Source organism: Pithys albifrons, chromosome 4 (assembly GCF_047495875.1).
Source record: "Pithys albifrons albifrons isolate INPA30051 chromosome 4, PitAlb_v1, whole genome shotgun sequence".
NCBI classification, from domain to species: domain Eukaryota; kingdom Metazoa; phylum Chordata; class Aves; order Passeriformes; family Thamnophilidae; genus Pithys; species Pithys albifrons.
Window position 1 is genome coordinate 91,647,088 of NC_092461.1, and position 21,187 is coordinate 91,668,274.

The 21,187-nt window shown below is 41.5% G+C and overlaps 1 protein-coding gene across 5 annotated transcripts in view; it reads left to right on the forward strand.

Moving 5' to 3' along the window:
* The first annotated feature begins 1,061 nt into the window (after positions 1-1,061).
* STX17 (syntaxin 17) overlaps positions 1,062-21,187 on the forward strand; it is a 33,716-nt gene continuing 13,590 nt past the window's right edge. Inside the window, exons 1-5 of one of the 5 annotated variants that reach the window (XM_071554962.1) lie at positions 1,163-1,396; positions 1,946-2,025; positions 2,410-2,556; positions 8,017-8,198; positions 17,655-17,720. In XM_071554962.1, the coding sequence (XP_071411063.1) occupies positions 8,076-8,198; positions 17,655-17,720 (189 nt within the window). In that variant the 5' untranslated portion in view covers positions 1,163-1,396; positions 1,946-2,025; positions 2,410-2,556; positions 8,017-8,075. Of the gene's footprint in view, positions 1,122-1,160; positions 1,397-1,945; positions 2,026-2,409; positions 2,557-8,016; positions 8,199-17,654; positions 17,721-21,187 lie in introns of those variants that run through there. The other 4 variants (XM_071554963.1, XM_071554964.1, XM_071554965.1 and 1 more) reach the window with 4 other exon arrangements.

Below are 21,187 nucleotides of genomic sequence, written 5' to 3' on the forward strand. Positions count from 1 at the left end.
AAAATGGTCTAATAGTGACATAGGCTTGGAGGTGACCTCATCCCTGTCTATAATTACCTGAAGGGAAGTTCTAGCCAGGTGGGGGTTGGTCTCTTCTCCCAGACAGTCAGCAATAGGACAAGGATGAACGGACTTAAGCTCTGCCAGGGGAAATTTAAGTTGGATATCAGAAAAAAATTCTTTCCAGAGAGAGTAATCAGGCATTGGAATGGCCTGCCCGGAGAGGTGGTGGATTCACCATCCCTGGAGGTTTTTAAACTGAGATTGAATGTGGCACTGAGTGCCATGATCTGGTAAATGGACTGGAGTTGGAGCAAGGGTTGGACTTGATGATCTTGGAGGTCTTTTCCAACCCAATCGATTCTATGATTCTATGATTCTACAACATAGTTGCTCTACTGATTTTGTCAGGCAGACAGACAGTTTTACACTTCTATTCAGAGGTGGCAAAACGATCAGAAGTGACACCAGGCCACCCCTGGGGGTCCCGCCCTACCTGTCACAGGTGTGGGCACTCCTGCTGGGACAGATGCCCTGCCAGGCTGGGGCTGTGGAGTCGGAGGGGATCACGGGCAGTGTCACACACAAACAGGTCACACTCATTTTCAAAACATGCTGAGGGGAGGGCATGAAGTTGTGCCAGGGGAGGTTTAGGCTGGATATCAGGGAAAGGTTCTTCACCCAGAGGTGGTTGGGCACTGAACAGGCTCCCCAGGGAAGTGGTCACAGCACCGACCCTGACAGAGCTCAAGCAGCGTTTGGACAGTGCTCTGGGGCACAGGGTGTGACTCTTGGGCATGGTCCTGTGCAGGGCTAAGGGCTGAACTCGGTGATCCTCGTGGGTCCTTCCAACTGAGAAAATCTTATGATTCCACTAAAAGTTCTTAAAATTATGGCTGGAATCCCTGGCTCTCTTTCAGAAGAGTAAGTTAAACTTCCCCGTGCTTACAAGCTCTCACCCCAGTCTCCCGGTTACTCCCCTCCTGGCCAGGGCAGCTTCTCCTCCTCCTCCCTCCCCCTCCTCTCCCGCTCCGGCCGCTCTGGCCGCTCTCCGCCCGCGCCCTGCAGAGCTCCCGAGGGGACACCCACGCGAGGCGGATGTCCCGACAGAGGCCGAAGGGGTGTGTGCGGTGTGCGGTGTGCGGTGTATGTACGGGGCGGGCGGGGCTGGGTCGGTCCCCGCAGCCGGGGGCAGCGCTGCTTGCCGGCTGCGGCCCCGCCTGGCCCACGGCCGGCCCGGGGGAGGCACGGCGGGCGGGCAGACGGGCGGGGGCAGCGGGGGCCGGGGCGGCTCCGGTTTCGCTTTCGCTTTCGCTCCCCGCGCCGGAGAGGCGAGGGAAGGACGGGTCGGGGCCTGGCGGGCCCTGCCGGGCGCCGAGCGGAGCAGACGTGCCCGGTAAGAGCCGCGGAGCGGAGCATCGGGACCGTCGAGACTCCCGGTCCCCGGGGGGCCGGGGCTGGGGCCGGGGCTAGGGCCGGCACAGACACAGGCACAGCGGCGGGGGCTCGTCCGCCGCCCGGCGCAGGGCAGGGCAGGGCGGGCTCCCCGCGGGTGCCCAGGCCTGGCGCCCAGCCCGGCGGAGGGAAGGGGCAGGGGCAGGGCAGGGCAGGGTAGGGGTCTCGCCGAGGGTGCCCCCGCAGCGGCTGGGCCGGAGGGGCTTCCCCGGCGGTGCGGGCATGGGAGCGGATCCGGGGCATGGGACCTGATCCGGGACATGGGACCTGATCCGGGACAGAAAGTGGCACACGCCCTTGGGTGGTCTTCTCTTCTTACTAATTTGTTTGGGTGTTTTTTCGGAGTAGAAGTGCAGTGTGACGAATTGTTTAGTCCAGCATTCCCCAGGCTTGAGTCAGGGAAAAAACCCAACTTGTATAGTCCACTCGAAGCCTTAATACAAGACTTAAAGCTTTTCTTTATTCCTATGCTCCTGCTCTCTGCACGCAGTCCTGGCATTTTAGGAGCCTGATTCAGCAGGACAGTCCTTTGGAACCTGTTGCTCTGAAGCTGCACCGGTGGAGGTTCAGGTTGGATCTCATGTCTCTTCCCAGAATGGGTGATTAGATATTGGAATGGATGCCCAGGAAGGTGGACCATCCCGCGTGGTGTTTAAGGAAAGACTGAATGTGGCACTTAGTGCCGTGATCTAGTTGAAATGGTAGTGTTTGGTCATAGTTTTGTACTCGTTGGTCTCTCGTCGGTTTGTTTCCAACCTAATTGATGCAGGGGCGAGACTGGAGGCATCGTTCAGTAATGCATAAAATTCAGTATTAGGGCTGTGGTTGCAGGCTGAGCTGTGTTGTGGCCTCCTATGGCAGGTGTCAGCCCACTGCAGACTCGCTCTACCAGTTCAGCTTTGTGCAGAAGGGTGTTCATGTGTTAGTCATTAGGTATTTTCTGCCCTTCTGCAGATGGCTTAAACATGTAAATCCGACACAAAATGCTTGTCGCCTGCTCTGATTTCTCAAAGTGCAGTCATGTGCCCTTGCCTTGCCTGGATCAAGTCTGTGTTGCGAGGTGAGCCCCAAGTGCACAGATCTGCAGGGAACCACAGCCAGGTACGTAGGGCTGCTAATTCTGGATGTTCTGGGGAGGTCCCACATGTGAGGCTCTTTATCCCACTAAGCAGTTTCGTGTCGCTTTGTGAACACGCTGGGACTGATGACTGTGCCTTGTTTCAGCCTATCAGAGCTGTTTTCCTTTGGTTCCTTTTACAGACAAAAGGAGAAAGGTGTAATTCAGTCACAGAGTGCAGTTTGGCTGTAGCCTGCCACTGGAGCATGTTCCACACTAACTACAGGGCTCAGCCAAGTGAGCAATAGTGAACATGCTGTCACTGCAATTTTGGGGTCAGTACCAGTCAAAGAAGCATTTCAGGTCACCTTAGTGAGAAAGCTGTTGTAAGTCCTTATATTCTAGCATTCATATTCTAATTAATTTTATTTACAGTGAGAAAAGGGAAAAACTTTTTGGCCTTACAACCCTTAATGGCAAGGCTGGAAGTACTTTTTCTGGTGGCAGTGGTTGTCTGAACAGTTGTGAGCGAATTAAAATCCAGTCAGCGTTTTACATTGCGTTTCCCTGGGCAAGCAGAACTCCTGAGGTTTGCTGTGCATTGTTCTGCTGTGCTTGAGTGGACAACAGTGCAGTTTAACACAAGTTCATGAGTGTTAGATTTGATGTGTATTAACAGCATTTACTGAAATTTGTAATAACAATTCACAACTGTGTTACCATACATAGGAAGAGTTTTAACTCTGATTGACTGCAGCTTTGTGACTCTGTGCTTTCTATACACCACCACATTGTAAGTGAAGATTTCTGTGTTAGTGTCGGAATTAAATTCACACTTTCACCATTTGAAATGGGATGCCTTAGGAGCCTTTTGCCCGTTAGAATTGTTTGTTTCAAACAAAGAACTAAGATAGCACACGCTGGTTCAGAAGCTGAAATGGGAAATGATCTGTTTCAGAAAAATTTTGTTTGCTTTATACACCCATTTATTTGGTAAAGCAAAGATCAAAGTTGTGCAACTCCTGAGGTTCTTTTGCACTGTTTCTTAGTAACAAGACCATGTGGACTAATTCTTTATGGGAGATACACTTAAATAATTTCAAGGTAATGGGTTGAACAAAGTGGATAAGGAATGTTCTCCTGTCTTGGGTAGTAAGATTCATAGATGATTTTCATATTAAGTGCAGATGTTGGGTTAATGGTATTCTTTTCTGCTAATTTTACTTCACAATTACAGTTTCACTTTGGGTCTGGTCTCCAGCAAACATAAATATTAAGAATGGAGATAAATATAATTTTTATAACAGCCTAATACTTTGATAATGCTGCTACAGTGCGTTTTGGATGTCTTCTTTTTTATTGACACAGTTGACTGAAAATTATTCTGCATTTTAGTCAATCACTTCTGGATAAGTTTTATTTCTGTCACTGAAATATAACTGAATTTTAGTGCATGAAGTTTTGTATATTAAATTGAATGTTTTACTTAGAAGGTAACTTCTAGCAGGCCTCTAATATCAGCATTTGAAAAGACAAAATTCTGTAATTTCTTTGTTTATCAAAATATCTTCCCCAGTGAATAGAGTAATGGACAGTTACAAATGGTTTTATCTAGCTCTTTTAATTACTGATTTAGTGATGTGGTATATTCTCTTGGGCTTTTCTTCTGAAACTAGAATTTATTTTAGAGAATCAGAGCCATGTATTTCTGTCTTGGAGAGTTTGAGGTTTTGTTTGGACCTTGCTAAGTGCCTGTAGGAAGGACAGCCCAGGTACGTGTTCATGTCATAGTCCTGTGCAAAGAGGTCAGAAAGGGCTGGTGGTCTGTCACACAACTGTGTGGTGTCTGAGTGGCACCCTCGGAGGGTGGCTCAGGAGTTCTGCATGTTTGTGTACATGCTGACTGCAATTCAGATCCAAGGACAGAGGCAAAATGACCACCTTACAAGGCTGAAATTGAGAGCAGTGTTTCTACTTGACTGCCGAGTGTGGTTCCTAGGCCAGACTGGGCTGCTGCTCACAGGGATCTTGGCATGATGGGGAAATGGCCAGACAGAAACCTCAAAAGTTACAGCAAAGGCAACAAGAAAGCCCTACTCCTAGAACAGGCTGTGGGAAGACTTGATGGGGAGCAGCCTTGCTGAACAGGAGCCCTGTGTTCTGGTGGGCCACATGCTGAGTATGGGTCTGAGTGCACTGCTGGACAACCACACCGTGGGCTGTGTGAGGGAATGCAGCTGAGGAACAGACAGGTCAAGGTAGTGACTTCCCCTCCATTCAGCACCTGTGAGGTGCTTAGGGGGCTGAAGCACATGGTATTCCAGGAGAAACAGAGGGGGATTTGTTCAGAGAACGTGAAGGAATGGGAGATCTTACTGTTGTTATTGGAAGCTGTAGAGCCACCTTGCCCTTGGAGATGCATGACAGTGGGGAAAGATGCAATGGACACAAGCTACAAGAAAGGTATTTTTAGTCCTGGTTTTAGTTGGTTTGTTTCTTTGTTTTTAACCTGGAGAATAGTTGGACACTGAAGGAGGGGTCTAGTGAGTGTGTGGAGTGTCCATCCATGGAGGTGTTAGAACTGCACTGCCCATGCAATCACATCTAACTCAGCTTGTACTGGATGACTTGTGAAAATCCCTCCCAACCTAGATAGTCCTGCTATTCTGTGATTACTCAGAGAACAGGCATTAGTACTTTAGAAATGAATTGTTAAAGTTATCCTTAGGAAAACACAAGCCAAATAAAGTATACAAGGTTTCCTTGAGATTGCATCTCAGCAACAACAAAAAAAATTGTGATGTTAGTTTTATCATACTGTATGAATTTTTTAAAAAGTAAGACATTGCATATTGTCGTATTGGTAATTTATGACTTAGAATTTTTGTTACTAAAGCTACTATACTGTTTGAGACAACATTAAGTGTGAGACCTGATGGAAGTGTAAGGAGTTCCTGTATTTCTTTCTCAGTTTCTCAGACTTGCTGTGCAGTAGATTTTAGACATCAGTGCCTTAAATAGATTTGTAAACACTACCATGAAAGGTAGTTCACTGAATTTTTAAGGAGAAGAAAATGACTGTCCAGAGCCCTGCATGCAGCCAAATCTTTGAATCTGAAACTGTTGCATGTTCAGATCAGCCACTCAAGGCACATGGCCATTACATTACATTAACTCTGCTTTTTCCACTGGACGGTGGTCCAGTTTGTAAGTCATCTAATCTGTCAGTTTGGACTCTTAACAATCTCTAGATGTCATTAAAGGTTAAGGACACAGTTATGGTAGATTTAGCTTAGTCTGCTGTATTTTTTCTAAGACAGAATGGGTTGTGGGTTTCTTTGAGTTCATGTTGTGCAACAAGTTTTGAAGAATTTGTGTCATCGCTCCTTCAAGATGATTCAGTATTGAAGAAAAGCATGACATGGTTACTAAATATCTTGGAGGAACCAATTTTTAATTAATTCTAGCTCATAAACTCATGGATTAGTGTATAAGCTGTCAGCAAATTAAATGTGTGTTCAAAGAGGAAGTACTGCAGTTTGGAGTGTGGTGCTTTTTATGTTTTGCTCATTACAAAAAAAAATCAGTTCTAGGCTCAAAATTGACTTCAATTGTGATATGAGTGGTTCTTTCAAAGGTTAGGGACTGTAGTGACCAAGGTATAGTACAAGAATCCATGTATTTTTTATCATCTTGTATTTAAACCACTGTTTTTAGAGTGGTGAAAAGAGCAAATCAACACAAAAGGATTTAAGTTATTTTTGCAACCTGAAAAAATGTGACATCACCCACCCACTGCATGTTTAGTTGAAGGTTTACAAAGGACTGTTAGTATTAAATGCCTTGGGTTAGGAGGTCATTTGTAAGACTGCTTGATAGTGTGTCTATAATTTGAAGTGGGGGTGAGCTAATAATGACTGCAAAGTCAGTTGATGAAAAAATTTCCTTCTGAGGTTCTGAGAAAGGAAAAGGTGCATCAGTGAAACCTTAAAGATTGATTTCCCCTACCTTGGCCTAATCTCAGTAAACACTGAGTTTTCTACAGTTCTCAGTTTCTTTATTGGGTGGGACAGATAGAGGAGGAGAGTCCTGTGTCAGCATTCTGTGCTTTTGAAAAACACAGCATTGCTTTATTTGCAACTGTGTTGGAAAAGTTGGGAACTATTTTCCTGCCTATACAAGATGTGCTTTCCCTTCCTTACTAGCCCAGTGGGAGATTCTTGGCTCCTTTGAGGCTGGGGAGGTTTGTGGGGATCCTCCCTGCAGCCTGAAGGTAAGGGCTGGGACTGAACATTGAGGGCTTCAGTCAGAGACCCAGTGCCATCAGCTTGGCTTCGAGTTCTCTCTGCCTGCAGCAATCACAGGTCTCAGAAAAACCTCAACATCCTCCCTCTGCATTTTCACACTGTAGGTAGATGGGGGAAAAATAATGTCTGATTTCACTGTTAATAGTACATTTGGTTGTGTGAAAAATAGGATGTTTTTTTAACCTACTATATCCTGCTGTGCCTCGTCTGTACCAAGAGGATTATGGTAGGTTAATTATTTTAAATTAGTTTAGTTACTAAAAGGAGAAAATCAGGGAAAGTCTTCTGATGCAGTTGCTGTTGTAGTACAGTGAGTGTGGATCTCTTTACTTGTGACAAAACTTCCTCATACATGTCTGCAAATCAACATCTCTATGTGTTTTGAAATACAAGGAGCATACAGAAAGAAAATCTTATTTAAATAACTTCTGTTCACACACTTTTGAAACTACAAAGTTACCTCACAGTTTTTTTTCTTTCCCCTTGTGTGCATTCAGCATAATGGAATTCCTTTATATTATTCATATACTCTGTAGATAAGTGTTATTATATACAATACTAAATATCTTTCTCTTAGAGAAGTGAGACTCAAAAGTTATGTTTCATGATTATGCATAAATAGAATTCAGGCTGCTTAGTCCATACAGGTCCTGCGAATATGTCAGCGGGCTGTTTATTGCTCCTTGCTCGGTGATGCCTTAATTGTTTTCTGTAGGGGACATTTGCAATTTGGAGTGCAAATCTTCATTCAGAAGCTCTTAATCTTTTCAGGAAATGGAATTCCAAAATTATTTTAATCTTGATGTCTTTTCAGGACTCGTTTTACAATTTTTAAGATGACTCTGAATGTGAATTAGCAAAACTTGAACTCTGATTAATGAAAGCATCTAATTGGAAGTTTTTTCCAAACCTTTTCGTGTATCGTGCTGCAAAGCATGTTTGTCTCTGCCTTAGTTATTTAGCAGTTTTTTTCTTGTTAGTGTTAAGTTGTATCTGTGGAAAATGATCCACAAAGCCTGCAAATAATTGGAAATAATACATTTAAATGCAAATACAGAATCCAGATTTGAAGTATTAATACCCCTCAAATGTGGTTTGAAAGATACGTGAAAGACTGATTTACCTTATTTTGCTTTCTTTTAAAAAGTGATTCAAGATTGCTACATTTTTGTAAGCATGTAATTTTTTGTTCCTTAGGAATTTCTGCCTTGGTGAAGGTGTACTGCACAAGTGTTGACTTGAGAGCTGCTTTTAGGATGTCTGAAGATGAAGAAAAAGTCAAACTCCGTCGAATTGAACCTGCAATTCAGAAATTCATTAAAGTGGCAATTCCAACAGATTTGGAAAGGTTGAGAAAACACCAAATAAATATTGAGAAGGTTAGTGTTTACTTTTACTAATAAAGTTCTTTTTACAGTATAGAATCATAGAACTGATTGGGTTGGAAAAGACCTCCGAGATCATCAAGTCCAACCCTTGGTCCAACTCCAGTCCATTTACCAGATCATGGCACTCAGTGCCACGTCCAGTCTCAGTTTAAAAACCTCCAGGGATGGTGAATCCACCACCTCTCTGGGCAGGCCATTCCAATGCCTGATTACTCTCTCTGGAAAGAATTTTTTCTGACATCCAACTTAAATTTACCCTTTCCTGCTGGAAAGTTCTATAGAGATTTTGATGAAAAGGTGATCATGAAATACAAATTTGGCTAAAGATGTAACTTCTGTATTGTCTGGTAATTCAGTGTGTACAAAGGCCTTTACATTTGTAGTAAACATCAGGCTACAGAGTGAGACACATTGCTCTTGTGTTAAAAAGTTACTGTAAGGATAGCAGCCTAATATTCTTACTTTACTTTGAGAAGTCACAGTGGTTTGCTGCCAACTGTTCTGGGCAACTTACTTGTGTATACCTATCTTTTTTTCTACATATTGTCAAACTGAGTTGAGAGAAATAGAGAGACTGAATTATTTGAGTGAATGAAAAAAGCACTATATCACAGTTGTAGTATGTTTGTGTGCTGCTTGTTGACATGAGCTCACACTTGACAGTGAACCTGAATACGCTTCCCATAAGTTAAATTCCTGCATGCACTGTGGCAGTGCCTGTGCAGGTAAAATACACCTGCCTAGAACAGTTGTCTGGCATGAAATGGCCTATGTCAGTGTTACTAAATCCTCATATTCTGCAAAACAGGGTGACTGCATCTACACTGCTAAGGGGAAATAACCTCTGCTCTTTGTTTATGACTCCTTAGCCATTCTCAGGAACTCATCATGTGAGAGAGTTGTTGGGCATGGCCAGGGACAGTTCTCACAATTTAGCAGCACAGATGGTCAGATTCCAGACTTGAAACATTCTCAAACTCTGTTTATTAGTATATATGTAGTGATGCCATGAGAGACCCCATAAACAGGACTCTGAGCCAAGTTAGTGTGGGTAAGATAGAAAGGTAGATTCTTTGATCTCCAGGCTTAGGGCTTTTAGGAATACATGATGACATGCCCCCTGAACACTGATTTCCATGGTCTTTATAATAATGTCCACCCAATCCCCAGTTTACACATCATCAGTAGCCTATGGAAACAGGGAAACTGATTTGTTGAGGAAGGTGCTAAGAGAGTTGCCAAAACAGGTGACAACAACAAAAAAGGTAAGAGAGCGAGTGACGCACTTAGTCATAACATCAGCATTGCAGTTGAAGTTTTGAAATGACCATACAAGATGTATTTGTTTAGAAAAGGTTTTATTTACCACCACAGAAAAGTCAGTGACAGTGAGTGTCTGTAATTCTGCATATTTCTGAAAAATCATTCATTGTGTTAATTTGACTCAGCTGATTCACAGTGTATAGAATCATAGAATCGATTGGGTTGGAAAAAACCTCCGAGATCATCGAGTCCAACCCATGGTGCAACTCCAGTCCATTTACCAGATCATGGCACTCAGTGCCATGGCCAATCTCGGTTTAAAAACCTCCAGGAATGGTGAATCCACCACCTCTCTGGGCAGGCCATTCCAATGCCTGAGCACTCTCTCAGGAAAGACTTAGTATATAGTCAAGAATTAGTATAAGGTCAAGTGTGCATATAAACCTGGATGGTGTAGCACAAGCATCTACGTTTTTTAACATCCTGGGAAGGAATTAAAAAAATGGAAGAAAATAGGTTAACATGACTTTGATTTCCTGAAAGATACATTCTGAAGGGATCATATAATCTATTTTTGGAACTGTTCTGCATTTTGCTGCTGTAATTTTTTCACAACTTTTACTGTAACTTTATTGTAACTTTACCAAGTGGGTAACCTTTTGGATGAAATTTTCCATGCCAGGTTTCTGTCTTGGCACTGGGGGAGGAGGCAAAATAAATCCTTATGTTTGTTTCTGAGAACATAGTAAAAAAATAATTTGTTACTCAAGTGACAATTATTTCTTTTAATACAAAATGCTTAATTTAAGTGATAGTGATTGATGGCTTAGGGATAATTTCTTTTCAGAGTAGTCATGTGTTAGAACACTTCAAGTATTTTTGTGGGGTGGTCTTTGTCTAGATTGTACATTTTTTGGTGCCTTTAAAAATCTTCTGGGTTTTTGGCCAAGAGTTATGATTCTGAAAAAAGTGATTTGCAGGTATTCAGTAGATGAACTGTTTAAACTTCAACAGCTGAAGATTGCTAAAGATTTACTCCACATTAAGGCATGTTCCTGTGCATGGAAATCAGCAGAACTCATTCCTGGAGTTGCTAATTTGGTTGTTCCCGAATCTGAGAATGAAAAGAGGTAGATGATTTTTCTGTGTTTCCGCTATCTCGTTTTCTTACTTTCCCTTACTTGTGTGCAAGAGAAAATTCTTCCTGCCTCATGTAAGCAAAGGATAAAGAATTGGGTAGAGGGAGCTTGTGAAGTACCTCAGATGGGAGGTGGAAGTGCTGAAATGGTGTCTGACCATGGGATGAGAAACTAGGATAGAGGAAGACCTGGGCTGCTGGGACTAAGGATGGCAGGTAATCATTTGACTCTTTACTGTTAAGGGTATAATAAGGATATAGTAAGGATGTGAACTGCAATGCCCACAAACCAAGAAGTGCCTTAGTATAATTGCCTGAAGCAATAACTTCTACATGAGATGAACCTGTATTTCAGTCACAGTGCTTGTTTCCTCTTTCTTATTCCATATTTGGATAACTTGTTACAGTACCTAGATATCAGCTGATGTAGCTTTTTTCTTTTTTTACCTTGGAATTGGCCAGCTTGCAGCAGCTCCATTTTGTAGTGTCCAGGAGTTGCTCCAGGGGGAGCAAGGAACCTTGGCTGGTAATTGCCCTGGAAAGGTGTACAGTGTGTGTGTCTCAGTGTGCACGACCTCCGCTCAGCAGTGACCACAGAGCTCAGGGCAACCGGTGAAGCAGAATGTGGAATTCGGTAGGATTCAGAGGTGCAATAACAGCTATACTGTGCAAGCTGTTTCATTCAAATAGTGAGAGTCTTGATAGGTAGGTTGTTTCCTTCTTTCTCTAACCAGAAATTGCACAGCTGCTCGTGAAAGAAACGTATTTGCCGTAACCCACCAAGAGGGACTCGTTAGTTGCGATGAGGTAGTTTTTGGTCTGGAATTGGCCTATGTTAAAGCTGCATTAAAAATTGTATCTTCAGGGCAGCACTTCTGTTAACACCAACAGCATCAATGAGCGTGGAGCAGTGAAGCTCAGCATTCTTCAGAGTCTTGAGGAAGGCATCCAGAAATGAGGGGATGCACTTCATAAATACCTGTAAAAGGGTGGCATGAACGCAACAGCATTGCCTGGAAGGAGCAAACGGGGTCACTGGAAACAGGGAGTCTGTTGGTGGGAGAGGGGAGCTGACCTGCCATTACAGAATGGGAAATGACTAGCAGGGCACATTAGCAGTACACAAATGGTTCTGCTGCCCTTTGAAGGTAAAGATAAACTTTTGATATTTGTAAGGTCATAAGAGGGTAGAGACAGTGTAGGGGATAGGTGTAACTGTTGCACTGCTTGGGTGGTTTTTTTTGGTTTTTTTTTGAAGAGTATTACTTTGCACAGCTGAGGAGATTCTTTGGTAAGTATTGTCATTATATGTAAGACCTCTCATCTAGGGTATATAAACACCTTATCAGGAAGCTTCAAAAGACATTGGGTGCTGCAGTGAGAAACAGAGACATGATCAGTTATTACATTATGTAGTACTTAACAGTGTGAGAGGTGATGGGGAGTTGCCACATTTTGTAGAACCTGGCCAGTGAGGAGGGAGGGGTAGCCAGTTACAGGTTGATCCTGCTGAAAATCTTTTCATATTTAGACAAAGAACAATTAATGCTCTGTCTAGCCAGATAGTGTTACCATGGTGTCAGGGAAGGGATGAAATATGTTTCATTTAATTCAGCCATGAGTTGGTCAGCCAAAGTCTTTATTGGCCTCGCAACTCACTTGCATCCAGCACTCCTGTTTTGCAGGTGAGAGGGGAGATCTTTGCAAGAATAGTTTTCTGTGTGTGGGAGAACATACAGAAAACATTAGCACTTGGGATAAAATGAGTCTTTAGGTTCGTTGTGATCTAACACATTGCTCAAAGCACTGTCAGAGAAACTCCTGCTTAGCTGGGGTTTTATTACAGGCAATATTCTCTGCAGTGTTTCTGTAATGGCATTCAGGGACCCCATTGAGGTATCGAGATGCTTTTTTGAGTAGCTGAATTTCTACAAAAAAATCTGGTGCAATCTAAAAGTATCTAGTTTGGACATTTCATAAGATTTTCAGGGTGTTGATGGTATCAGAGTGAAGGAGCTTTTCACTCAACATAATAAAATTTGCATATCAGAAAAATCCTTTAATTGTAAGTATAGTTCTTACAATGTTAATGTCTCTTCCTCTAGAACAACACTTCTATGAAGCAGAAAGTGGTTGCAATGTTTAATATAGGTTTGTCTTTCTAATTCTGGAATACTGTTAAAAATTTCTGCATGCCTAGACTGTGTAAGTCCTGGTAGAGTTTATTATTTAATTAATAATTCATAGAATTGTTAGAAACAGACAATGGACAAAACTTTAAATAAACCTTTGGTAACTATTCCAGAAGTTAGTTGGCTATACTGAAGATGACAGAACCTCTGTGTATTAAAAAAGAAAAAAGACATAGATATATATGAGAAGTAATATATCTGAATATGAAAATAGTCCCTTAGTGCCAGATTCTTAAAAAAGTTTACACTTGTTGTAGTGTTCTTAAAATCAGAAAGTTTCTCTTTTTTTTTTTCCTAAATATTTTTCTGGCTATAAGAATTATAAATATTATAAAATTTACTCTATTGCTGGATTTATGAGAAAGAATAAAAATATGGCAAAATAGGTCTTGAAAACTGTCACTGGATGGTTTCAGATTAGCAGAACGTTAGCAGTAGTTTGATTGAAATACTCCTCTGATAATCTGCATTTTATGTCTTTTACATGCATTTTAGCCATAATGAATGTGTTACTTTGTGAGTTGTCAGCATCAGCAGCTTAAATAGTTTTCTCTAAAATACTTTTTGTAAAATTAACTTTCAGCCATGTAAACCAAACATCCCTGGGGGTAATAGGATAATTTTATAAAAGCTAATCCTGTTTATTTTACAGGCTACTTTTAAGCAAAAATCACTAATTGTGTCAAATTGCTTATAGCAGCAACATTATTTACTTACGATGAAGCCAATATCTCTAACCTCATTTCATGAATATTGATTTAAACTTTAGGTTCCAGAGATAGTCCAAACAATTAATCTACTAAATCACTGTTTGAAGAAACTATAAAATCAATATATAATGAAATTTGACCTTGAATACACCTTTGGTGTCTACCATAAATCCATCATTACTTCTCACCTATTTGAGAGTCCAACTTTCTATATGACAGTTTCTGAAGGCTTAAAAGCTACATCCTTAAGAAATCAGTTTTCTAGACTTTTTCTTTTCTTTCCATGTTTTCCCCATGAAAATTCTTGTTTTCTAGAGTATATTCCATAGATTGGATGGTCTTTCCCTTCAAGGGGGAATAAAATGCATTTGTACCCAAAAGAGTTACAACTTTCTGTGAGTTGAAAGGAATTGTCACGGTAGTACGGGAAGGTGGAGGTTTTGTTTGGCATCCTTCCCTAAGCTTTGTTGGTGAAATGCAACAATCCTAAAAAAAAAAATAAATTCCTATAAGAGACTGTTTTTCTCTGTTGCCTTCAGTTCTAATTTCATTTCCTGTCACTGTGCCAAAGCTAAAGGGTGTTGCATGAAACCCTTTTTACCTTTGTCAGGGGATCATCGTTGTGGTGGGAAGATGCGTAAAGGTGATTCAGAATGAGAAATTAAGATATCTGAGTCTTACTGCTGTCTTCAGCCAAGTGTATACATTTGTGTAAAACATTTATTGAAGAGCTTTTAGCAGGAGATACTATGAGAAGCTTTTGAGTTCTCTCCATGCCCAATGGATACTTTCAAGGAGAAGTGGAGGGATTGCAGAGCATAAGCATGAAGGTTTCTTTGTAAAGAGAGCTCTCAAAAGAGAATGGGACAATGAGGAAAAGAGATTGAGTGTCTGAGAGTAGCCTAATGTTCTATATTTCTGATGTGGAATAAAAACTATTTGGGTACAGCATGGTTATGATTAAATATCGCAGAACTGTGGAACCACAGAACCACAGAGTGAGTTGGGTTGGGAGGGAATTTTAAAGATCATCTAGTCTCACCCCCTTGCTGTGGGCAGGCATCCCTTCCATTACATAGGGCTGCTCAAATCCCCACCAAGCCTGGCCTGGAAACACTTCCAGGGCTGAGGCATCCGCAGCTTCTCTGGGCAGGCTGTTTTGGTGCCTCACCACCCTCATTAAAAAAAATTTCTTTATGTCCGATCTGAACCTCTAGACATTTAAAAGCATTGACCTCATCCTGTCACTACAGGCCTCAGTAAAAAGTCTCTGTCATTCTTCTAAGCCCTCTTTTGTTTATGGAAAAGCTCCAACAGGGTCTTTCAAAAGTCTTCTCCAAGCTGAGCAATCCCAACTCTCTCAGCTGTTCTTCACAGGAGAGGTGTTCCAACACTTGGACCATTTTTGTGGCCCTCCTCTGGTCCTGCTGTAACTCATTAGAATTCCATAGATGCTTTTACTTCATGGACATCCCTTAGTTTTACATGTATTTGTTCATGATAGAATCATGAATGTTAAGGAGTTGGAATGGACCTTAAAGGTCATCTCGTCCCAGCCCCACCTGCCATGCCCACTGGACTCCAGGCCTTCTCCAGACTGGCTTTGAACACTGCCAGGGTTGGGTCATCCACAGCCTCCCTGGGCAACCTGTTCCAGTGTCTCTCACAATGAAGAATTGCTTCCTAATTCTAATCCTTCAAGCTAGCCTGAATTTCCCTCCTAAATTAATCCTTATCCTATCCCTGCAGTTCCTGATGGAGAGTCTCTCCAGCTTCCATTTAAATCATAGAATCATAGAATCAATTGGGTTGGAAAAGACCTCTGAGATCGTCAAGTCCAACCCTTGCTCCAAGTCCAGTCCATTTACCAGATCATGGCACTCAGTGCCACGTCCAGTCTCAGTTTAAAAACCTCCAGGGATGGTGAATCCACCACCTCTCTGGGCAGCCCATTCCAATGCCTGATTCCTCTCTCTGCAAAGAATTTTTTTCTGATATCCAACTTAAATTTCCCCTGGCAGAGCTTAAGTCCGTGCCCCCTTGTCCTATTGCTGAGTGCCTGGGAGAAGAGACCAGCCCCCACCTGGCCAGAACTTCCCTTCAGGTAGTTCTAGACAGTGATGAGGTCACCTCGGAGCCTCCTCTTCTCCAGGCTGAACAACCCCAGCTCCCTCAGCCTCTCCCCACAGGACTTGTGCTCCAGTCCCTTCACCAGCCTTGTTGCTCTTCTCTGGACTCGTTCCAGCACCTCAATATCCTTTCTGAACTGAGGGGCCCAGAACTGAACACAACACTCAAGGTGTGGCCTCCCCAAGGCAGATTCCAGGGGAAGGATCACTGCCCTGGTCCTGCTGGCCACGCTATTTTTGATCCAGGCCAGGATCCCATTGGCCTTCTTGGCCACCTGGGCACACTGTTGACTCATGTTGAGCTTCCTGTCAATTAGTACCCCCAGATCCCTTTCTGCCTGTCTGCAGATACTGGAAGGTTGCTATGAGGTCTCCATGCAACCTTCTCTTCTCCAGGCTGAACAGTTCCAACTTTCATTATAAAAAATGTCAATACCATCCCTTCCCAAGCTTTTCTGTCCTTGAGATGTCCAGAGTGACCATTTTCTAGGAGTGTGGTCTACTTTGGGTTGGGTGACAAACAGAAGTCAATAAGAAGGAATTCGCTGACCACAGGAATGTCATTGCTTTGAGTGTATTAAGTCATTGGATTCTTTGGGCTCATCACTTGCCTACCAGGAAATGTGTAGCAAACTAGTAATCTCTAAATATATAAAGCAGTAAATGTGCTGAGCATTTCTAGTAGAAATTATAAAGAGCAGTAAAGGTTTTCTGAGGCATTCTTCTTATTCTTCTTAACTGCAAAACAGGATTTTTTTATTATTAGTTATTTGGACAATGTATTACAGTGAGTTGAAATTGAATAGGTGATTTTTCTCTAAAACCTCTCTGTTACGACCTCAGAAACTCCTGTTTCAGTTCTCTTTCAGAGATGACTAAATTGTAAGATCTCCTGGGTGATACAGGAGTTTTGTCTGTTTTATTTTAAAGAACAGTGGCAGCAATTTTAATGGCATAGTAATTTATGCAGAAGTTTCTAGTTTCCTAGAAAAAGGACATTAATCTGATTTAGTTGAACATTAAACCTTTTGTCTTCCATAGCACTACAAAATGCTAACATAAAAGAACTTTTTTCTCTGAAAATAAGTAATAGCTTTAGATTTCTCATTGTAGATAAAATTTTTTATTGGTAACAAAGTAAATTAAGAAATTGAGGAATTAAGCTTTCCCTAAAAACACTTCACAAGTCATGGTAAAAGTTTTGTCTTGTTATTTAAACAATTAAATAAATATTCTAACACTTTTTAGTATTGTAGATGTTTCTGTTGTACATTTGAGTTTCAGCACACACTCCACAAATCACAGATCCTACTTCTATTATTTTACAACTCTTCTTCAGGATAAAGTTCCTATATTATTGATGTCAACTGCTTATAGCAGGGATTGATTTATTTTAATGATGAAAAGGTTTATAAGTGATAATACAAAGTTCTTTTGCAGAACTTGCTCTCTGCTAATGGAATAATTACTCCGGTCTCTATTCTGTGGGAAGTTCTGTATGGATAGTTAGTGGAGCCTCATGCAGGTTTCAAATCTGCCCTGATGGTTCTTGTGGCTGTGTTTGTAACTGTGTAGAAATAGGAAGTGTAAGTGTTGACAGTAGCATTGTGTAATGAATGCCATTTTCTCTGTGAGTAGTATCAGATACCTCGTTGTCCTGTATGATCAGTGCTGCTTACCCACTACTCCACCATTCCTTTTTTCCTTTTCTGCTGTTTTACTGCCCACCAAGTGATTTATGCCCACAGCAATATCAGGATGCAATATGTCTTTGCTGTTAAAAACTGACACTGAAACCCTGGTTACCTGCAGTTCAGTAAAATACGTTGTACAAAATTTTTCACAAAACACATTGCTATTTACCTCTCCAATTTTGCAGCAGAATAGTTTGTGACTCAGCTTCTTTACTGTCAATTTTGTAAAATTAAAGTGATTATTTACCAAAGGTGCCTTTTTTTCTTCAGAGCCAGCTGGTGAAAATAGCAATTATATGGAGTATTTTTCCTCTGTTGTAGTATCAGAGATGCAGGCTCTGGGACAGATTGCACGAGGAGCACATCAACGCAGGACGGACGGTTCAGGTAAGGATATTAAAGTGACTGTGATATTAATGGAATTAAATTACCTACATGATTCCAGTTGTCTCAGGGAAAGATCTTCAGAGAGACATATTTGCCAGGTGGATTTGACAAGTCCACCATTTTGCTTTATTTCATTTAAAAGGTAGGACTTTCCTGATTATGAGGCAAATACAGTCAGAGATGTTTCAGGATTGTTGAACAAACAAAAATTTGAGTCTCTGGTATTTTGCAAACTATCCTCTTCCATTATTAAATTAGAAGACAAGTATTGCAATAAGGGCTACCAGTAATGTTAAAACATGATTTTGGATAAACAGAACATCTGGATTACTAGTTTGGTGTGCGTATCTTTTGTTAGATGCACAATGTCATCAAAGGAGGAAATACCAGACACATTTGTCAGCCTGGGCATCATCCCAGTGACCTCGTGCACAGTCACCTGTAACTCAGCACACAGGGAATCTCACAGCTGTTCCTAAAAATACGCATGTCTTGATGAAAATGATGCAGAAGCTCATGCCAAACATCCGCCTTCACAAAGAAGCCAAAGAAGATTATCGATACAGAACGTCACAAAGAGCAGCTCTGCACTGCAGAGTTTGCTGGGACAGTTACAGCAGGCAGGGTGTGTATTGTGCTGTACTGCCAGTATTCTGAGACAGACATGTGTGGGCCAGCAGGAGAGGCATCTTTGTTGGATTCATAGATGTGGACCTGTCTTTGCTATTTGTGCTGGTTTAAATGTAAACTGGCAGGAGAAACAAACTCAACGCAAAAGAGATTGTAGGTTAGAGCTGCAATTTAATAACAATATTACAATAAATGCCGTGGCACAAAGAGAAAATGGTTTGAATGCACAAAACCCAGAAATATGACCCAGCACCCTGGGGCACAAACCCCACGTGGCTCCCCTAAGTCCCAAATAAAAGGAAGCGAGAAACCTGTTGGTGCAGATGATGGTCCCAGTCTAGTCGAGAGTGGTGGTCTCCTCCTATCAGGGTCCTGCTCCTCCTCTGGATCCAACGAGTGGTTCCCCGAGGTCTTCAAACCCCAAGATTATGTACCCTCAGGTCCAGGTGGGAGCACCCAGTCCCTCCCCCAGGGTGGGTAGTTCCACAATGGGTCGTCTGACTCTGTGAGTCATGGGGTGTTTTGGAATTGTTGCTGGCTCATTAGCAGACTTGCCCCCTCAGGCTGGGTGTGGAGGTGCTAATGACTCCCTGGAGTGGAGTTATCACAGCACTTATCTCACAGGTGTCTTCCACACCCAGCTCACGCCCTGAGGGGTTGGGTGTGCCCTGGGCAGCCGCTGCAAATGGTCCATTGTTCTTGGGAAATGAATAGAGGGGGTGGAATACACTCCCACACACTGATAAACTGGTCCCACCTGCTGAACTAGGACACCATTAGAGCAAACCTCCTGTGATCTGCACTGCACCTGCAGGCTTTCCCAGCACAGGTAGCAGAGTCCTAAACCACTGCATTTCACAGTTCTAATACTGTACATTCCTGTGTTTGTTTCAGTGCATTACTGACTCCTGTGGGAAATTAGACCAGACTAAAAATAAAAAAAACCAAACAAACCCCAGTGACTCACCTCAGAAAGAAGAACTTAATTCTTATTGAACAACAGAATTAAGATAGTAGGCAGAGCTGGATTTACATGTCTTTTTTGAGGAATGGAAGGTTAATAAGCTTTTTTTAATGTAGATGATAGAAGTTATGCATGAAATTCGTTTGATTTTTCTGTTAATTGGAGATTTCAATGTTTATTTTGATTTTTCACCAAATATTTTTGAAATTTGAATATATGTTTATTCTTAATATTCAAAGAGTCTTCCAAAGGTGGACATTTTGTTAAAACAATGGCATTTTAACATATGTGGCCTAGTAAGCATCTCTTTTCTTATGTCTGTTCTCTAATCTGTTTTCACATATGAGGGGTGGAAAAGGCTTCTCTTGGAACTTTTAGTTATCAATACCATTTGTTTAGCAAGACAAAATCTATCAATAATTAGTGAAAAATAATTGTGCTGAAGATGATATTTTTAGATATGTTAAATGCTTTAATAAGAAACTGCTTATTTGCCCCTAGAAACATTTATTTTTGTCTTGAATCTAAAGCATGCCATTTTTGCTTTCAGCCAAAATAAATTTTCTTGTATTTTATTTAATTCTTACTGCTTTTAGATGTAGGTACAAGTTATGCCTTGAAGTGTTTCACATTCTGATACCCAAAAAGCAGAATGAGTATCTTGGTCCATGCAAGAAGAGTAGACTAGCTCTTTGTTTTAATTAAATAGTTAGGAGTCTGAAGGACTTGATAATAAATTATATGACATGTAGAATGTGTTTGCTGTGAGCTGTTTAAATGTTTACCGATGGACTTGTGATCTGTTTGTTTGCAAAGAAATCAGATTAATTATTGTGATACCAAATGTTCTCTGCAGCACACACTTTGCTCTCAGAATTAGATGTTGTAAAAATACATTAGGAATCCCTAAGTCAATATTGACCCAAGGCATCCACCACAGGTTTTAGACAAATATATGCACAGCCATTCTACATTTAATCCATGTGCACATAATTAGCCATTTTTCTGAATTTTCAGTTTACCCAGAATAATTACTTCTATTGTACTTTTGATGATGGTCAAAATTATAATAGAAGTATAGATGAGTGTAAATCTGTATCTCTTCTTTCTGGTGACTGGATGCCCCATTAAAAACTTCTGTAAAGGAAAGCAGAGAAAACAGAGAAATCTTTGCATAGGGCATGATGACACCCTTTCAAAAATAGTGAGGAAATAGCTCTTGTATATCTTGTATTGGTTTTCATGAACGTGTGTTTGTGTATTTTCATTTTTAGGGACGGTCTGTGAGTTTCTTAAACCATTAGGGCCTCACTCAGAATGCGGTTTTGCCCACATACATGCTGACTGTAACATGCAATTAATAATTACTGCAGGGTTTAAGGTAGTTTCAATGAAACAGCAGTACTTTGCTGCAACATCTGAGACTGCCTTGATCATTTCCATAGTGAGACGAAGGAAAATGCTGCAGTTACTAGAGAGGATGTAAGACATTGAACAGAAAGAAAAAATACTGTGGATGAACAGTCTGGCTTTAGCCTTTATTCAGCCCACAAAACATACATAGGCAAGAGAGACTTCTGTGAGGAAACTGCCATAGCAATTAGGATAGTAAATTCTTGCAGTGTAGTATCAAGGAGGTTGTAGTTCTTCATAAAGAAGTCCTTTAAGATCAGATTAGAAAAGCAACTGACAGAAATAATGCAGATCATGGGCTGAAGGGGTGACTTCACAAGGTTTTCCCCAGTTTTGTTTTCTTACAGATTTTGTGAGAAAGCCATTTGAAACAAAATGGTTGTATGGTTTTGACAGTTAACAGACCGAAATTGCAGGTATTAGAAAGAAAAATTCTGTGTCTTTCATGTTGAATTTGGCA